General features: G+C 41.7%; 1 protein-coding gene across 2 annotated transcripts in view; it reads left to right on the forward strand.

Annotated features, from left to right (window-relative positions):
- The window catches only part of LOC140482947 (synaptotagmin-14-like), a 237333-nt gene that overhangs the window by 85769 nt on the left and 135867 nt on the right, over positions 1–15697 (forward strand). For both annotated transcript variants that reach the window (XM_072580721.1, XM_072580722.1), the window contains exon 4: positions 2010–2231. In XM_072580721.1, coding sequence (XP_072436822.1) covers positions 2010–2231 — 222 coding nt within the window. The remainder of the gene's footprint in view (positions 1–2009; positions 2232–15697) is intronic.

Below are 15697 nucleotides of genomic sequence, written 5' to 3' on the forward strand. Positions count from 1 at the left end.
TGGACCTACTTGCTGCCTGTCATTGCCGCTACCGAGCTCTTAACCAAGAGGTAAGTAAAATAAAACAAAAGGAAAAAAAAGAGAGAAAAAAGAAAGAGAAGAAATTAAAAGAAAAGCAGATGGAGTTGATGAGCCCAGACTCAGAAGCCCTACTCCACCACCATGTTACTGAACGCAATCATTGGCTGCAGGATGCTTTACTTGACATCTTTAACAGGTTTGGGTCAGAGTGAAATGCACACTTTCTAACTCGACTGATGTTCACTACTGAGAAGTGTAAAATTCACCCCTAGATTTGCATCCTGCTTAATATTACTCACGTTTGGCTTCATTGAAGAACAAAATTATGTACAGTGCAGGACCAGTGTTGAACCGAGGCAAATTGCCTATCCTGTTTCAGGGTTCTCAGCACCACAGGAGGCTTATTATTTTCTAAAGCCATTGTTCATTGCTGACTGCACTTACCAGTATAATCTGCAATTTAGTTCCAGTTATACATTTTTAAAAATATGTCATTTCCCAAATATGTCAATTTTGTTTAATAACTGTTTCTTCCTATTAAATATTTTATTGGACGCAGTATTTTCCACTTTCAATTTGTAACGATACTCAGGGTGTAATATCTTTGCTAATTTTACTGAAAATAAGATTCACTAGATTATGCCTGCTTTTGCTTTATTTTAGTAAAAATAGGACTTAATCCTCTTAAAGAAGCTTGTTTATAATTCAGTAACATATACTCTACTGATCATTGAAGGAAAATTTATATGCTTTAGTGTTTAATATGTAAATAATAAATTATATTGATAATGGGTTTTTGATTGTCCACTGTTGGTTAACTTCACAGAATCTTGAGGCTAATTCTCAATTTAATTTTTTGATGTGATACTGGCGAAGAATTTTTCTGCTGTCTGCGAGTATTATCATTTCATGCATTAGCTGGCTGTGAATTTTTATCTGTGTGGAGAGAAAATCATTAACAGTTCACCTGTAATTTCCTGATGTTTAATAGCAGTGGCCATGGTTCTCTGCTTACACGGTTCAATGATTACAGTTCTGAACAATACTGTTCAGCATTCACCAGCGCATTGAGTGAAGTCCTGCATATATGTTTAATGACAATTTTGAGTCTAGAGGAATGAACGAAACAACATTTCTTTTAACGGTTTCTGGGCAGCATGCTTAGGGAAGTTATTGATTTATGGGAGGTTGGTCAAGGGAAAGTTGGATCCGTTGCTTCTGGAGGTGAAAAAGGCATGAATGAAGGTTTCAACAGCTGATGGCTCAAAGTAGGGATAAAGGCAGACAATATTATGAATATGGAAACAAATACTCTTTGTAATGTAAAGAATATGGGAGCAGAAACTCAACTTGTGCCATCATATAGTGAAGATGAGTACAGTCAGCTACAATTCAGATTGTGGCTGAGAAGAAAATGGAATCAATGCCAAGAGGTTACAGAATGGATTGGTTGAAGACAACAGCTTTAGTCTTCCCAATCTTTGACTAGTTGAAGTTGGAATTTGTTCAGAACAAAAGGTCAGAACAGCAGATTGATAACACTGAAGCAGTGGACCTGACTAGAAAAATGAGTGAGAGCTAGAGCAGAATATGTAACGTAAAGCCATGTCTTTGGATGTTGTGAGCAAGGATCATGTGGGATCTCTCATAACAATTTCAGCCATTTATCCAGTGTTTCCATGGGTTCATTTGCTGAAGTTCTATCAAACAAGCGAGGAACCATATCATAATTCACTGCCCTTATATCTATTCATAAGCATCCTAGACCTTAACCAAAGTCACAAATATGATTATTGTTATTAGTGTCTGAAGTGTTTCTTGCATGATCTAATCAAATCTGTTCAAAACGTATCTTGAGAAAGAGTGGGATACAACCTTGAGACATTAATTAACAAATATCATACCAAGTAGGTGACTGGTTCATGTTCAGTATTCTGGTGTGTCTGGGATTGGTGTCTGATGCTTACTGTCATTATTGTGTTGACCAGATAACAGCTATGGTGATGGAGACCACCATGGTTCCTCATCAGACAGTGAAGATGAGGTGCTTGGCAAATACCATGAGGCTTTGTCCAAAACACAGATCGCCTCTGGTGCAGCATCAGACAGCAGACACCATCAGAAAGGGTACTTGTGGGAATCCAGACTCAAATATAGTCCTCTGTCAGCTGAATATGATGGATACAGCAGTGAGGCATCTGCAGATGAAGGTAAGACAATTCACTTGATTTCACAGCTCCGGATAAAAATGTTGAGATCATCTGTGTTGAGAGCAATTTTTTAGTCATGTTCAACCACTTTTGGAACACTTATGGCTACATAAAAAAGTACTAATTAGGTTTCTTATTATATGTCTCAGTAGTTTGATTATCTGCCCATTGTGATTATTTTATTACAATTCACTTCTTCCTCTCTATGAACAAAAAAGGCAAAATTGGTCTGTGTTGTGCTTGAAGTAGATTTATGTATTAGTTACCTTTTCTGTTTTGTATACTGCATTTTTTCATTTTTGCTGACTATTTGCACAATGATATCTACTAATATTTTGTGCATGATAGTTTTCAAAATAAGGCTTGCCCTGTATACTTATACAAGTTCTATGTATATCCAGTTTAATATATATATTTGGCATTTATTTTTTGAAGAATAATTTGTGGTAAATTATTAGATTTTAAAATAATTAATAAAATTTGCCTTCAGTATTATATCTGGACTAGAGATGTTACATTGATTAAATCAGAACCAATTTAAATTTATAGATCCTTCTTGCAGGAGCTTTAACCTGATAGTAACTTGGTAGTGAGAATTATCCAGGTAGGGGTCAATGCAGTCGTCAAACCAAACTTAAGTTAATAGTATGAGGCCCAGATTTGTTTAGCTACTTTTTTTTGTATTTCAAAAAAACACTTTATTTGTAAAATATCTTTATATACAAACATAATCACTAAAGCAGCTCGTTTCTATACAGTGGCAAAAGGAGTACAAACAAACATTGGACTTTGACTCTACTAAAAAACCAAAGGCACTCCTTACTTCTACGACTATATTCACATGCATTTGAGGCACAGGGGTGTCTGATCATTGAATAGCCATCCATTTAACTTTTGCAGGAAGACAGACAATGGGCTTTCTCCACTGCGCCTTGGCAGCAGCTGCTCCAAGCATGTCCCTCAGCATGTAGTCGTGGACTTTGGAATATGCCAGTCTGCAACACTTAGCCGAGGTCAACTCCTTGCGCTGGAAGACCAACAAGTTTCGGGCAGACCAAAATGCATCTCTTATCGATTTGATGGTGCTCCGGCGCAGTCTATGTTTGTCTCTGTGTGTGTCCTGGGGAACAGACCATAGAGCAGAATCCTACCACATGAATCTGCTCAACAAAAACCACTGCACTTTTCTCAGATTTCCTTTGCAATGACAGTCATCACCCATGCCCCCACAGCTGCTTCAAGGGCAATATACGGTGGTATACACAGTCGGGCATTAAAGAAGGATCTCACAAATAGATCTCACCACCAGCCAAGTGATGTCTTGGTACTTGGTACTTGACTTCTGATTTGGTACTTGTTGGAAAGTTCTGGTGATGAGACATTTTGCCAAATGACTTTGACAGTCTGATCAGGGAACAACCTGACAGGACTCGCCCTTTCCTTTTCCCACAGGGTCAAAGGTGTTTCTCTTTGCAAATTTCTCTTTGAAGGACAGGTGATCTGGAACAGTCCAACTACTTGGATTGGTCTCCGGAAATGAGGCCAGTCCCATTCTTCGCAACATCAGGGACAGAATGTAGTGACACTTGGTGTTTGTGCTATTGAGGGTCTACACAGAGCTTGATGCAGCCACATACAAAGATGGCCATCAGGATAAGGGTGGCATAGGGTATGTTCTAACTCCCTCCACTATTTTATCTGGTGTTTTGTACATGGTATCCTTGCAGACATGGTCCATCTTACACCTCCAGATAAAGTGGAAGATGGCTTGAATGACTGTAATGGTGCAAGATTGGGGAATAGACCAGACCTTCATTATGAATAACAACAGAGGGAGTGCCTCAAACCTGATAACCAAATTCTGACACACAGTTTATGTCTCACCATGGCAATACGCTCCTCCCAAGTTTTTGTACACGCCGTAGCCCTTCTGAACCATATTCCCAGCACTTACAGGTAATCTATCCTGACGTTGAAGGGTATAAAGGTTGGCCAGTTCGCAAAAAACATGGCCTTGCTCTTGTCTCAATTAACCTTGGCTCCTGAGGCCAGTTCAAACTGGTTGCAGATGCTCATGAGTCTGCACACTGACAGTGGATCTGAGCAGAAAACCGTGACATCATCCATGTACAGGGAGGCTTTGTCATGCAGGCATTCACTGCCTGGAATAGTCACTCCTCTTAGGCTCACATTCTTCCTGATGGACTCAGCCAAAGCTCTATACAACGCACAAGGAAGGCAGGAGACAAGGCTGCCCTGTCTGACTCCAAATCTGATCAGGAAGCTTTCTGATTCCCACTCGTTGATTGATATTGAAACTAACAATGTTGGTGTAGAGCAGTCTGATCCAATTACAAATTCCCTTCCCAAAGCCCATTTTGGAGAGCACATCCCACATGTTAAAGGCCTTCTCCTCATTCAGGCTGTTGAGGCAGGCGCCCTGTCCTGCACAAAGGCAATTGTATCGCTGAGGAGCATGAGGCTGTCCAAGATTGACCTACCTGGTACAGCACCCACGTTTGGTGGGGTGAATCACCAATCTCGGAGCAGACTTGATCTGGTTGGCAGTGACCTTTGGAATATTGTGTGCAATTCTGGTCTCCTTCCTTAAGGAAGAATGTTGTGAAATTTGAAAGGGTTCAGAAAAGATGATGGACAAAGTACTTATAGCCATAAGACCATAAGACCATAAGACATAGGAGTGGAAGTAAGGCCATTCGGCCCATCGAGTCCACTCCGCCATTCAATCATGGCTGATGCGCATTTCAGCTCCACTTGCCAGCACTCTCCCCGTAGCCCTTAATTCCTCTAGACAACAAGAACCTATCAATCTCGGCCTTGAAGACATTTAGCGTCCCGGCTTCCACTGCACTCTGTGGCAATGAATTCCACAGGCCCACCACTCTCTGGCTGAAGAAATGTCTCCGCATTTCCGTTCTGAAATGACCCCCTCTAATTCTAAGGCTGTGTCCACGGGTCCTAGTCTCCTCGCCTAACAGAAACAATTTTCTAGCATCCACCTTTTCAAAGCCATGTATTATTTTGTACGTCTCTATTAGATCTCCCCTTAATCTTCTAAACTCCAACGAATACAATCCCAGTATCCTCAGCCGTTCCTCATATGCTAGCCCTGTCATTCCAGGGATCATCCGTGTGAATCTCCGCTGGACACGTTCCAGTGCCAGTATGTCCTTCCTGAGGTGTGGGGACCAAAACTGGACACAGTACTCCAAATGGGGCCTAACCAGAGCTTTATAAAGTCTTAGTAGTACATCTCTGCTTTTATATTCCAACCGTCTTGAGATAAGAGACAACATTGCATTCGCTTTCTTAATCACAGACTCAACCTGCATGTTTACCTTTAGAGAATCCTCGACTAGCACTCCCAGATCCCTTTGTGCTTTGGCTTTATTAAGTTTCTCACCATTTAGAAAGTAGTCCATTCCTATATTCTTTTTGCCAAAGTGCAAGACCTCGCACTTGCTCACGTTAAATTCCATCAGCCATTTCCTGGACCACTCTCCCAACCTGTCTAGATCCTTCTGTAGCCTCCCCACTTCCTCAGTACTACCTGCCTGTCCACCTAACTTCGTATCATCGGCAAACTTCGCTAGAATGCCCCCGGTTCCCTCATCCAAATCATTAATATATAATGCGAACAGCTGTGGCCCCAGCACCGAACCCTGCGGGACACCGCTCGTCACCGGCTGCCATTCTGAAAAAGAACCTTTTATCCCAACTCTTTGCCTTCTGTTAGACAGCCAATCCTCAATCCATCCCAGCAGCTCATCTCGAACACCATGGGCCCTCACCTTGCTCAGCAGCCTCCCGTGTGGCACCTTATCAAAGGCCTTTTGAAAGTCCAGATAGACCACATCCACTGGGTTTCCCTGGTCTAACCTACTTGTTACCTCTTCAAAAAATTCCAACAGGTTTGTCAGGCATGACCTCTCTTTACTAAATCCATGTTGACTTGTTCTAATCAGACTCTGCTCTTCCAAGAATTTAGAAACCTCATCCTTAATGATGGATTCTAGAATTTTACCAACAACCGAGGTTAAGCTGATTGGCCTATAATTTTCCATCTTTTGCCTTGATCCTTTCTTGAACAAGGGGGTTACTACAGCCATCTTCCAATCATCTGGGACCTTTCCTGACTCCAGTGACTCTTGAAAGATCTCAACCAATGCCTCTGCTATTTCCTCAGCAACCTCTCTCAGAACTCTAGGGTGTATCCCATCGGGGCCAGGAGATTTATCAATTTTAAGACTTTTTAACTTTTCTAGCACTATCTCTTTCGTAATGGCAACCATACTCAACTCAGCCCCCTGGCTCCCTTTAATTTTTGGGATATTACTCATGTCTTCCACTGTGAAAACTGACGCAAAGTACTTGTTAAGTTCTCCTGCTATTTCCTTGTCTCCCATCACTAGGCTCCCTGCAAGAGTTTGAAGTGGCCCAATGTCTACTTTTGCCTGTCGTTTGTTTCTTATGTACTGAAAGAAACTTTTACTATTATTTCTAATATTACTGGCTAGCCTACCTTTATATTTGATCCTCTCATTTCTTATTAAACTCTTTGTTATCCTCTGTTGGCTTTTGTATCCTTCCCAATCTTCTGATTTCCCACTGTTCTTAGCCACTTTATAGGATCTCTCTTTTTTCTTTAATACATTTCCTGACTTCCTTTGTCAGCCAAGGTTGTCTAATCCCTCCCCGGTTAATCTTTCTTTTCTTGGGAATGAACCTCTGTACAGTGTCCTCAATTATACCTACAAACTCCTGCCATTTTTGCTCTAGTGTCTTCCCGGTTAGCCTCTGCTTCCAGTCTATTTTAGTCAGTTCCTCTCTCATGCCCTCATAATTACCTTTATTCAACTGTAACACCATTACATCAGATTTTGCCTTCTCCCTTTCAAACTCCAGACTGAACTCTACCATATTATGGTCGCTACTTCCTAAGGGTTCCCTTACTTTAAGATCTTTTATAGAGTCTGGTTCATTGCAAAGCACTAGGTCCAGAATAGCCTGCTCTCTTGTGGGCTCCATGACAAGCTGTTCCAAAAAGCCATCCTGTAAGCATTCCATGAATTCCCTTTCTTTGGATCCACTGGCAACATTATTTACCCAGTCCACCTGCATATTGAAGTCACCCATGATCAATGTAACCTTGCCTTTCTGACATGCCTTCTCTATTTCCCGGTACATGTTGCGTCCCTGGTCCTGACCACTGTTAGGAGGTCTGTACACAACTCCAATTATGTATTTTTTGCCTTTGTGGTTCCTCAATTCCACCCACACAGACTCCACATCATCCGACGCTATGTCATTCAATACCATAGATTTAATTTTGTTCTTAACTAACAAGGCAACCCCACCCCCTCTGCCCACCTCTCTGTCTTTTCGATAAGTTGAAAAACCATGGAGGTTTAACTGCCAGTCCTGACCCCCCTGTAACCAAGTCTCTGTGATGCCTACTACATCATAATCATTCACTATTATCTGTGCCATTAGTTCATCGGCTTTGTTATGAATGCTACGAGCATTCAGGTAAAGTGCCTTAATGCTAACTTCCTTATTAGAGATGTTGTAAGTCATATGTCCTAAGTTATCCTTGCTTTTTTCTGCATTCTCAGTCTGCCTCAATTTTAAATCCGCCTGGAAACGTGCTATCCTGCTGCTTATCTTTCCATTTACCTCCATACTCCCTGTCGCTTTCACTTTCCCTTCCCCCCAACTCAGAAGTTTAAAGTCCTACTGACCACCCTATTTATCCTCTTCGCTAGAACATTGGTACCTGATCGGTTCAGGTGGAGACCGTCCCAACGGTACAGATCCCCCCTGTTCCAAAACTGATGCCAATGCCCCATGAAGTGGAATCCCTCTTTCCCACACCAATCCCTTAGCCACGTGTTTACTTGCCTGATTTTCTTGTCCCTGTGCCAATTGGCACGTGGCTCGGGCAGTAATCCAGAGATTATGACCCTTGAGGACCTGTGCTTCAATTTCCTGCCTAGTGCTTCGTAATGCCCAAACAGGTCCTCCACCCTAGTCTTGCCTATGTTGTTGGTACCAACGTGGACCACAACAACTGGATCCTCCCCCTCCCGCTCCAATATCCTTTCAAGCCGGTCAGAGATGTCTCGCACCCTGGCACCGGGCAGGCAACACACCATGCGAGACTCCCGATCCGGCTTGCAAAGGATATTATCTGTCCCCCTAATTATAGAATCCCCTATAACCACTACTTGTCTATTAGCTCCCCCCTCTTGAATGGCCTTCTGCACCATGGTGCCTTGGTCAGTTGGCTCATCCTGTCCAGAGCCCTTTTCCTCATCCAAACAGGGAGCAAGAATCTCGTACCTGTTGGACAAGGTCAAGGGCTGAGGCTCCTCCACTCCTGAACTCTGGTTCCCCCTACCTGCCTCACTTACAGTCACACTCTTTTGTGCCTGATCACTAGCTGAGTGGGAATTACTTATTCTCCCAGGTGTGACTGCCTCCTGAAACAAAGCGTCCAGGTAACTCTCCCCCTCCCGGATATGCCGCAGTGTTTGAAGCTCAGATTCCAGATCATCAACTCTGATCCGGAGTTCTTCCAGCAACCAACACTTGCTGCAGATGTGGTCACTGCCGTTCACAATGGGATCAGCCAGCTCCCACATCATACAGAAACAGCACATCACCTGCCCAGCCATCTCTGCTTAGTTAGTTAATTACTTACTTTGTACAAGTATGAGTTAGAATACCTTCTGATACCTCTCTGCTATAGTTTTTTTTTACCCTAAGTAAGGACTTGATGTATACACACAAAAAAAAACACGAAGTAATTTTTTAACTAGTCCCCAGTAAAGAAATAAAAATTCTTACCTTAAAAGAAAAGAAAAAGAGCCACTGTATGCTCTCTTCCTGTCCCCCTTTTTAGAACCCGAGGAAACCACTTATGTTATGTCTCATGGTCAGTACATTAGTATATCTTTAACAAATCTGCTTATGATATAATCACTGTATCATAGTATGTGACCTGAGGGTATAAAAGTCTGCATCGCAAACCAGCCATCGAGCAAACTAAGCTAACTGACCCAACAGCACAGTTCAATTCCCACACTGGCTGAGATCACTACGAAGGTCCTGCTTTTTCAACCTCATCCCTTAGCAGAGGTTTGGTGACCCTCATGGTAAACTCACTACCAGTCCCCCCTCTCTTTTGAGAGAGTAGTCCTATGGTCCTCAAGTGGCTTTGCACATAAAGATCTCAGATTCTCAACTCAGGGTATTTAAAGCATTACACATTCAGTTACTGTTTTAACTGAATAGCTTAAGATAGTCCAGACACAGAGTGCTTGTGACTGTAATATTTGCATATATTAGTGAGCAGTAATAAACATCTGTTGTATCTTTCAACACGGTGTTATCCAAGTCTAGAAGTTTGGTAAATATTGCTAGGGTCTTTTGACGTTGTGTCAGACATTACTTTAGAAATTAAACATACTGAAGTCTAAATGTGTACAGCTCAAGAATTTGGCCAAAGTAAATCTGCATAAAATCCAGTATGTACACTGCCAATAACCCAAGTTTTTATTAATCTGATTATCTGAGCTCATTGTCATTGTAAGTAGTAATCTGGACAGGGTTATCCCAGTAATCAGAATGTTAAACTTTTATGAATGTACTGTAAATATGACATGTATCAGGACTTTCTTAGGGTCCCATCACGCATCATTAACATAAACTGAGTTGGAGAAATATCTCCATATTGGTTTGAAATTTGGTGGTATATGTAGATGATGTTTTATCCACTAGGTGGCCATATATGTACAAGTTTCCTGTAATCTTTTTTTAATATCCAGAAATGCAATCACAAACAAATGAGCAGCTTTCCCACCACCAAATCACCATAGCATTTTCCACCACCAGTAACCTGTAACCATCTAGGTTGCAATTCTAAGCAGCTCCACCTGAAGCTAATAGTTTAGAAGGGGAAATAAAATAAGAGACAAAACTAAGTTTTAAAAGAGCTGGAAATGGTAAATATAAGTTCTAAGTATAAAGTTTGCAAAATAAAAATATTTTTTGATTCACGTTTGCAAAGATGTGTACCCTTCTTAATTTTGATATCTTTCAACCACTGAAGTTCAGCATAAAAATAAGTGTCCTGAATATCTGTTCCACAAGCTTTTGTTTGTTTTGCTAAAAATTTTGTACTTTTTTTCTATTTACAATTGAAAGGTTAATGATAAGGATATGACCAGGTGCACCAGGTCTGTTTAAAGTCCCAAAAGTGCGAACACATGCAATTTGAAATCAATGCACAGAATTTCAGATTAAAAGTAGATATTGGTAAACATAAGAATGTATGAAATAGGAGAAGAAGTCCACCATTCAGCCTTTCAAAGTTCACTTGGCCATTCATTAAGATCATTGTGGATTTTCTATTTCAGTACCATTTTCATGCACTATCCCCGTATGTCTAGATGTTCTTAATATGTAGAAATCTATCAGACTCAGTCTTGATCGTACTAAATGACTGAATCTCCACTGGGGCAAAGAATTCCAAAGATTCACCAGTGAATGAAGAAATACCTCATCTCAGTGCAGCATAGACTGTTCATTATTCTGTGATTATGTCTCCTGGTTCTCATCTCCTCCATCTTTTCTCAAACAACCTTATCAATTCCTCTAAGAGTTTTGCATTTTTGAGTGAGATCACCTCTGAATTCCACAGAATATATGCACAGACAATTTTATCTTTCCTCATTAGACAATTCTTCTAACCCAGGGGTTAGTTTGGTGAGTTTTTGTTGCACTTGCTTAATGGCCTGCGTTACTGTTTAGTTGAAGAGACTAAAACCACACACAATACTCCAGCTGCAATCCCTTTAGAATTTCAGTGAGTCAGCTTTACTGCATTTCTGCTGTTCTACCAAAGTGGATGACATCACATTTCTCCATAAGACCATAAGGTATAGGAGCAGAAATTGGGCCATCCAGCCCAGGAAATCTGCTCCGCCATTCAATCATGGCTGATATGTTTCTCAACCCCATTCTCCCACTTTCTCCCTGTAAACCTTGATCCCCTTGGCATTCAAGAACCTATCTATCTCCATCTTAAATATACTCAATGAACTGGCCTCCACAGCCTTCTGTGGCAGTGAATTCCATAGATTCACCACTCTCTGTCTGAAAACGTTTCTCCTTGTCTCTGTTCTAAAAGGTCTTCCCTTTACTCCAAGGCTGTGCCCTCGGGTCTTAGTCTCTCCTATCCAACATCCACCATGTCCAGACCATTCAGTATTCTGTAAGTTTTGATTAGATGATTAGATCCCCCCCACCCCCCCCAACCTTCGAAACTACGAGTATGGACCCAGAGTCCTCAAACATTCCTCATATATTAAGCTGTTCATTCCTGGGACCATTTTTGTGATTCTACTCTGAACACACTCCAGGACCAGTACATCCTTCCTGACGTATGGGGCCCAAAGCTGTGCACAATACTCCAAATGTGGCCTGACCAGAAACTTATAGATCCTCAGAAGTACATCCCTCCTATTATATTCAAGTCATCTCAAAATAAATACCATCATTGCATTTGCCTTCCTAAGTACTGACACAACCCGTAAGCTTACCTTGAGAGAATCCTGGATTAGCACTCCCAAGTTTCTTTGCGCTTCAGACTTTTGAACTTTCTCCCCATTTAGAAAATAGTCTATGAGTCAATTCTTCCTACCAAGGTCATGGCCTTGCACTTGCCCACATTGTACTCCATCTGCCAGTTCTTTGCCCATTCTCCGAACCTGTCCAAATTCTTCTGCAGCTTCTTCACCTCCTCAGTGCTCCCTGTCCCTCTATCTATCTTTGTATTATCTGCAAACTTAGCTGGAATGCCCTCAGTTCCTTCATCTAGATAGTTAATGTATGAAGAGAAAAGTTGTGATCCCAACACTGAGCCTTGTGGAACACCAGTTGTCACTGGCTTCCACCCTGAGAAGGACTGTTTTATCCCCACTCTCTGCTTTCTGTCAGACAACCAGTCTTCTGTCCATGCTAGCACCTTGCCTCTGATACCATGGGCCCTTATCTTATTCAGTAGTCTCCTGTTTGGCACCTTGTCAAAGGCCTTCTTGAAGTCCAGGTAGATAAAATCCATTGGTTCTCCTTGGTGTAATCTGCTCATTACTTCCTCAAAGAATTCTAGCAGTTTTGTCAGGCATGACCTACCTTTGATGAAACCGTGCTGACTCTGCCCTATTTTACCGTACACTTCCAAGTATTCAAAAATCTTATCCTTCATGATGGATTCTAGGATCTTACCCGCGACTGAAGTTAGGCTAATTGGTCTGTAATTTACTGTCTTCTGCCTTACTCCCTTTTTTGTCAAAAGTGTTACATAAGTGATTTTCTGGTCTTCTGGGACCCTCCTTGATTCTAGTAATTCCTGAAAGATTACCACTAACTCCACTATCTCTTCAGCAATGTTCCTTAGAACTCTGTGATGTAGTCCATCTGGTCCAGGTGATTTATTCACCTTCAGGCTATTCAGTTTTTCTAGCATAGTGATGGTTATCATACTCAGCTCTACCTGCCCAATTCTCTTGAAGTTTTGGGAAATTACTCATATCCTCCTCTGTGAAGACTGACATGATGTAATTATTCAGTTCCTCAGCCATTTCTTTGTTCCCCATTACTATCTCACCTGCATCATTTTCCAATGGCCCAATGTCCACTTTTGCCTCTCCATTGCCCTATATATATATCCAAAGAAACTCTTATAGTCTTCCTTTATATTACTGGCTAGCTTGCCCTCATTAATATTCTCCCTCCTTATTTATTTTTTTGTTGTCCTCTGTTGGTTTTTCTTAGCTTCCCAATCTTTTAGTTTCCCACTGTTCTTCACTACTTTTATATGCTTTTTCGTTTGCTTTTATGCTATCCTTGACTTCTCTAGTCAGCCATGGTTGCCTCATCCTCCCTGTACCATGCTTCTTTTTCTTCTGGATGAATCTCTGCTGTGTCTCCTGAATTATTCCCAGAAACTCCTGCCACTACTGTTCCACTGTCTTTCCTGATGGGCTCCTCTCCTAGTCAGCTCTACCCAGCTCCTTCCTCATGTCTCTGTAGTTGCCTTTAATCAGCTGAAATACTGTTACCTCTGATTCTATCTTCTCTCAAATTGCAGTGTAAATTTGATCATGTTTTGGTCAGTGCTTCCTAAAGGTTCCTTCACTTTAAGCTCCTTTATCAAGTCTGCCTCATTGCACAATACTAAATCCAGTATTGCCTGTTCCCTAGTGGGCTCCATCACAAACTGCTCCAAAAAGCCATCCCATAGACATTTCACAAATTCCTTTTCTTATGAACCACTATCAACCTGATTTTCCCCATCCACTTGCGTATTGAAATCTCCCATGATCACTGTAACTTTGCCTTTCCTACACATCTTTTCTATCGCCTGGTGTATCCTGCACCCCAGCTCCTGTCTCCTGTTTGGAGGCTTTTACATGACTCCAATTGTGGTGTTTTTAGCTTTGCAGTTCCTCAATTCTATCCACACAGATTCTACACCATCTGACCCTACTTCGTTTCTTACTATTGATTTTATTTCATTTCTTACTAACTGGGCAACCCCACTCCCTCTGCTCACCTGCCTATCTTTTCAGTAGGATGTATATCCTTGAATATTCACCTCCCAATCCTGATCCCCTTGCAGCCACATTTCCATGATGGCCACCATGTCATATCTGTGCCACAAGCTCAATAACCTTATTCCTTATACTGCGCACAATCAGATATAATACCTTTAGTCCTGTATTATATAGAACATAGAACAGTGCAGCACAGTACTGGTTGTTCAGCCCTCCATGTTGTGTCAAACTTCTATTCTACTCTAAGATCAGACTAACCTACATACCCTTCATTGTACTAATTTCCATGTGCCTATCCAAGAGTTGCTTAAATGCCTCTAATGTATTTGACTCTACTACCACTGCTAGCATTGCATTCCACGCACCCACCACTGAGTAAAGACCCTACTTCTGACATCTCTCCTAAATGTACCTCCAATTACTTTAAAATTACACCTCCTCACGGTAAACATTTCCGCTATGGGAAAATGTCTCTGGCTATCTACCCTATTTATGCCTCTCAAAATCTTGTACACCTCAATCAAGTCACCTCTCATCCTTCTTCGCTGCAATGAGAAAAACCCTACCTCCCTCAACCTTTCTTCATAAGACAAGCCCTCCAGTCCAGATAGGATTCTGGTAAATGTTCTCTGCACCCTTTCAAAGCTTTCACATCTTTTCTATAATGAGGTGACCAGAACTGAACACAATATTCCAAGTTTTGTCTTCCACGTATCACATTCCCAACGCCCATCCCCCAAGTCCCTCCTCCCTACCTTTTATCTTAGCCTGCTTGGCACACCCTCCTCATTCCTGAAGAAGGGCTCATGCCCGAAACGTCGATTCTCCTCCTTGGATGCTGCCTTACCTGCTGCGCTTTTCCAGCAACACATTTTCAGCTAAGATTCATTCTTATCTTGACTAGATGTTCCACATCCCTTGTCACCCAAGGTTCTTTCAACCTACCATCCCTTTCTTGCCTCAGTGTGTCAAACCTCTCCAGCACTATCAGCAAGTGCTTCCTAAACTACCTTCACATTTCTGTCATGTATTTCCCTAAGAATATCTGTTTCCAATTTATGCTCCACAGTTCCTGCCTAATAGCAATGTAATTCCCCCTCCCCCAATTAACTACTTTCTTATACCATCTACTTCAGTACTTCTCCATGAGTTATAGTAGAGGTCATGGGGTTGTGATCACTATCATCGAAATGCTCTCCCACTGAGATCTGACACCTGCCATGGTTTGTTGCCAAGTGCCAAATCCAATATGGCCTCCCCTCTGATTGGTCTATCTACATATTGCATCAAGAACCCTTTCTGCAGGTACCTGACAAAAACTGCTCCATTCAAATATTTGAAATAAGTAGGTTCCAATCACTGTTAGGGAAGTCAAAGTCATTCATGACAACAACCCTGTTACTTCTATCCATTTCCAAAAGCTGCCTCCCAGTCTGCTTCTCTGAGTCTCTGTTGCTATTGGGGAGCTGTAGAAAACTCCCAATAATGAGACTGTACCTTTTCCTGTTTCTGACTTCCACCCATACTGACTCTGTCGACAAACCCCCCTCAACAAGCTCCCTTTCTGCAGCTGTGATACTATCCCTGATTAGCAATGCCACTCCTCCACCACTTTTACTTTTCCCCTGTTCCTTTTGAAAAATCTAAACCCTGGTACATCAAACAACCACTCCTGCCCCTTTGATAACCAAGTCTCCGTAATGGCCACAACATCATAGTTCTAAGTAGTGATCCATGATCTGAGTTTGTCACCCTTATTACTGATACTACTTGCATTAAAATAGACACACTTCAACCCATCACATTGACTGCACCTTTTCCCTA

The sequence above is a fragment of the Chiloscyllium punctatum genome, chromosome 11 (assembly GCF_047496795.1).
Source record: "Chiloscyllium punctatum isolate Juve2018m chromosome 11, sChiPun1.3, whole genome shotgun sequence".
NCBI lineage: Eukaryota > Metazoa > Chordata > Chondrichthyes > Orectolobiformes > Hemiscylliidae > Chiloscyllium > Chiloscyllium punctatum.